General features: G+C 46.9%; 1 protein-coding gene across 1 annotated transcript; it reads right to left on the bottom strand.

Moving 5' to 3' along the window:
* Positions 1-363: 363 nt before the first annotated feature.
* LOC126522750 (very long chain fatty acid elongase AAEL008004-like) lies at positions 364-2,950 on the bottom strand. Its single transcript, XM_050171539.3, has 2 exons — positions 2,634-2,950; positions 364-1,288 (listed from the first exon to the last, which is right to left on the bottom strand). Exon 2 carries the CDS (start codon positions 1,240-1,242, stop codon positions 373-375), a length of 870 nt encoding a protein of 289 aa, XP_050027496.1. The 5' UTR covers positions 1,243-1,288; positions 2,634-2,950; the 3' UTR covers positions 364-372.
* Between the last annotated feature and the right edge of the window lie 2,147 nt (positions 2,951-5,097).

Here is a 5,097-nt window from a genome sequence, read left to right on the forward strand (position 1 = left end):
CATTAATTTATAATTATCTGTAGAATTAGCTAAATCTTGCTAAACAGCCCTCCCTCAGTGAAACTCACATGATCTGTCATCTCTTTACCTGCAGTCGTTGGTCAGGCGACGTTAATGGCACCTCCGTGCCACCGATTACCGCATTCGAGTGTAAGAAGCCACTGCACGCGGCAACCAGGCTTACAATGGCTGCGTACTTTCGGGTGAACGTCGGCGCGCGAAAGATCACAGGGAGAACACTGTGCGGAGACCGCACGTGCAAGAAGCTAATGGCCGTTTTTCCCGCGTGTGCCGAGCGCGAACAAGGGGACCGCAAGGCGCGCTCAAGACAACGGGAAAGGACAAGGAAAGGGTTCTCCCGCGTTGGATTCGCTATGTTCGTTTATTTTTTCCGTTCAGAACTGAATCAACAACTTTGCATTCGGCGCCTTCGCTGCCCTGCGCAACGGCGTGAGTGGGCTTGGCGACGTACGTCTTGACGTAGAAGTTTATGAAGAGGCACAGAATGAGGAACGTCTGCACGTTACCCAACATGACCAAGTGCTTCGGGAAGCCGCAGTCGACGAAGAGCGGTATGGACAAGTGTATCATGATCAGGACGAACTGCACAATCTGCAGTGTGGTCAGGTACTTTTTCCACCACAAGTACTTGCGCACGGAGGGACCGAAGGTCGTCAGGAAGTAGTACGAGTACATCACGACGTGGACGAACACGTTCAGGCACATGCTCATGGTGGGCTGACCTTCGGGCGCGAACAGCGCGAAGAACCACGTGTTGGCGACCACGATCGTGTGGTGCAACACGTGCAGGAGCGAGACGTGGGTGAACTTCTTGCGCAGCACGAAGAACACGGTGTCCAGGAGGTCGCTGTAGTGCGCCGCGATGTAGATCCAGCCCGTGCGGTAGTACTCGCGCATCTCGTCGGTCATGTAACCCGTGATGCCCTGGCACCAGAGGTTGTAGTGGCCGCCCGGAAGGTAGGTGAACTTCAGCACCAGGTAGAGGAAGCGGATGCCCAGGGCTATCGAGATCAAGTTGTAGACGCGCACGATGTTGAGGATCCGGAAGGGTTCCCGGTTCTTCATCCAACGAGGGCCGGCAATTTTGACGAAATACAGGTAGGATAGCAGAAGGGTGAATACGAACAGAGGGTCCGTTACCACAGGGTAGTCCCGTGTTCGGGGATCGCCCATCTGGCGGATCTGGTGGGACAGCGTGAACGGGTTCAGGCTGAACTTCATCGTTTCGGTATCTCTGAGGAACGCAGTGCCAGGATATATCTACGAGCTGCAGAATAGAATGGGCTGTGTTAAAGAGACAGTAGCGGCAAACACTTAATTAACCTAGAATCTTCTAACATCTTAAAACAATGTAGAATGTAGAATAGCAGCTCTAGTTTCATAATAAAATTACGCACTAGACCCTTTCATACACAAATCAATCACATTGGCTCGATCTAATGTTTGACATAGTGGGTGTTAAAACATACGTCGTGCAGCGAAACTTGTAAAAGATTATGCGGCTGACTTTTATAATTTCACAAGTTAATTTCAGCTTGTCAGTCCTCGCCCTCGGCCTTAGCTGCGCAACGCTTGTCAGTCAAGTGCAGCGTGCTTGTGTCCCCTCGTCCGCATTTTAATGAGTTCAGAAAACTAACTTCTCTCTCTCTCTCTCTCTTGGATAACTAAACATTGCTTAGGAAATTATTGACGTCCAAGCACAATACTCAAATGTGAATGCAGTGCTCGGATTTCGACAAGATAGTTCAAGTATATATACAACGTAAAATTATCTGGAGGAATTCACCAAGCTTTTCGGTCGAAGTCTTGTTTGCCGTTGGCCCACCGCCCACGCTATATCCGACATCGCGATTGACTGACGTGCGCTCTTGCGAACAGTTACAGGGTAAGAGCGTTTCTGTGAATACGGGCCCGGGGTATTAGAATTCCACTCACGCACTGCGCACAGCGCACAGCGACCCGTCACTGCCGCTCTCCACGATTCGAACACTAAACATTCCCGTGATGATAGTCATTCTCAAAACTGGTGTCAGCCTAATAATCCGTTCGAAGTGTCTACGCCTTATGAACGCAACGGCCACAATTCGTTAATCGCAATACATGTCTTAAAGTGTACTTACTTAAAAACTTAATTCACGAGATTGTGTTAATCAGTCAAGTATGCTTTTGAACTTCTCGTGCTAGCTGGGTCGGCCCCTTCGAGTGAGCCAGCTCGAGGACTAGAATTGACCTACCTGCCACAGACGATTTCTTTAGATTATGCGTAGTCTCTAAAAAATAAAAGTAGAACGCCCGGTATTGCGAATTTTAAATTATGCATAGTCTCTAAAAAAATAAACGTAGAACACTCGGCTTTGCGAACGTCGCGATCCACCGCGCGTTGACGGAGCAGACAAATGCATCACAAATGTCCGGACTCTCTATGTGCTACTGTTGAATATCCTCGCGGAGCCCCTGTACGAACACCAAAATATCAACCAAATTCATCTACAGAACTGGTATCGATTACATCATGACAAGCATCCCGCTCATGAAGATGAACGCCTTTGCGGCCCATTAATAAATTCAAAAAATGTGAAAGCGCGTTGTCTCGAATGTGCACACACACCCACCTCCAAGAGCAGCGACGGCGGCTTCACCTCACATCCGATTCCGTGCATATGCAGTGGGCGAGACGCGGTCAGGGGATCCCTTCACGCCTCTCTTCAGGAACAAGAACCTCTCTTCAGAACAAGACACAATGGAGCATTGTGAACTCTATTTTTTGCACAAGAAGGTGCACGCTTTTGAAGCGCACCAGTATTTTCTTTATTTATTGCGATTTAAGGTTGCACTTCAGCCTTACTCGCCAAGCTAATTTGCCTTTATTTTTAATTTCTCTCGTTTTACCAGCCGCAGCAATGATATCTCATTGTAGTACCTACCTTACGCTGCCTCCCCCCCCCCCCCCCTATGGTACCTTGCTCTATTCTACACATTTTCCTTCCTTTATGCTGCGTTTCGGTCGTCTTAATTACGGCTTTGTTCTCGACGACGGCCATGAGTGAGCGTGCGGCCATGAGCGGCTGGCTATGCGCAACTCAGGTAGCACAAAAGGGATACATATCGTTCTTCTTTTCTTTTTTTTCGCCGTTTCTCCAAGACAATAAAATCGTCCTAAAGAATCAGGCTCGAAATAGAAATGCATCGTCTGGAAAAAGTCGCATATTAATCGCCAGCTAGGATGATGTTTTCGAGACAATCTTAATCCCGTCAAAAAAAAAAAAAAAAGAGAGAGAGACAGAGAGAGAGAGATACGTGGTAACACGTGCTGTTTAAAAAAGTTCCGGTGCGATCGAGCGCTCTAAGACTCGTTTCAATACATTTTCAAAACGTCGTGGAAAATATGGTCCAGTATTATGTTGTCATTTTTTTTTGTAACTATGGCTTAAGTTTCCTTTCTTTATCTTTTCCACGGTGGCAGCGCGAAAGATACCGGTATGGGAGAGCATCGCTGAGGCGAACTTGCGACAGGCGGTGCTGCAGCTAACGAGCATGGCTTATTGGGAGAACTTCAGAATGGTTTTAGAATCGGTGCGCGTCTGGATGATAACTTATTTGTTCTCACTCAGTCTATAGAAACATGCAGAGAATAAAGGAGATCATTACATGTGGCTTTGTTAAACGAACGCAAACGACACATGGTGAAAACGTTCGAGTCCCACGGGGGAGAGTACATTCAAGGGGCGTCAATCGCAGCCCAGCCGCAGCGTCTGTTCGCGAAAGTGGAATCAAGACACATTGACCACTTTCATGTGCAGATCGGGCGGCTTCGTCGGCGTGGTCATTCCCGCTGATGATGCAATGCCCTGAAAGCCATTGAAAGGTTATGTTGTGTCCCTTGTCATGGCTGCGATGATATATCTGTTCAATTTCTGAGGCCAGTCGTTCCTTTTGTCCGTGGCGCATTGGGCTTTGTATGCACTGAAGAGCTGCCTTGGAGTGACTAGAGGTTGTCCATTGTTGTGGTGGCGATTAATGAAATCAAGTGCAGCACGGAGGTGCCGCAAGTTCTGCACCCGTCGATGTGGTCACACATGAAGTATTTAATTTGATTTCTTCAGATTTTGCCGGGATGATGACTGCGGCAGCAGAGCTGCTGAGCTTTACCGAACCATATGTGTAGACATGTTGCCAGAATCTGTGCACGTTGTGAATGTGTTCCAAAGTTGCTTGCTTGAAAGCTTACAACGGCGCTCCAGCTTTCTTTCTGATGCCTGGAATTATCAATTGCACTTGCGGCCGGTGCAGACACCACAATGAGTCTGATAATCGAGTAGCAGGCGTGAATCGTGATGACAAGTAGGACTGATGTCTGACAATACTTTTGGCAAATCTTGAATGTGGCCTCTTTGCTGGCAAGTAATCAAGATGGTGAGAAAGGAGCCAAGTCGAGCGTCGGTAGGTAAGCTCTCCCAAATAACAAAGGACCTAAGAAAGAAACGACAAAGCATGAACGTGTCCAACTCAAGAGATCAGATAGAATTTTCGGAACTCTCAAAACTGATCAACAAGGAGAAAGTAAGGGATATTCCAAATTATAACGTATGAAAGACTGAGGAGGCAGTAAAAGATGGACGCAGCATGAAATCAATGAGAGTAAAGCTTGGCATAGGACGGGCACTGAAAGATAAGCAGGGTAATATCATCAGCACTTTCCAATATTAGTACAAGCAGAGGAAGAATCATATACTTACCTGTACAGTACCCAGAGCAGTCACACTACCTCTATTTGAAGTAGTAACAAACAGGATATAGAGGATCATTCTATAACTAACAATGAAGTTAGAGGGGCCTTGCAAGACATGACCTTGGGAAAAGCGGCAGGAGAAGATGGAACACCAGTCGATTTAATCAAAGATGGAGGAGATATCATGCGTGAAAAGATTGCAGCCTTTTATACACAATGTCTCACGACTTCAAGTGTTCCTTAGAACTGGAAGAATGCTAACATTATAGTAATACAGAAAAAAGGTAGACATTACGGAATTGAAAATTATAGGCCCATTAGCTTACTTTCAGTATTGTGTAAAATAT

This window comes from Dermacentor andersoni, chromosome 6 (assembly GCF_023375885.2).
Source record: "Dermacentor andersoni chromosome 6, qqDerAnde1_hic_scaffold, whole genome shotgun sequence".
Taxonomy (NCBI): Eukaryota; Metazoa; Arthropoda; class Arachnida; order Ixodida; family Ixodidae; genus Dermacentor; species Dermacentor andersoni.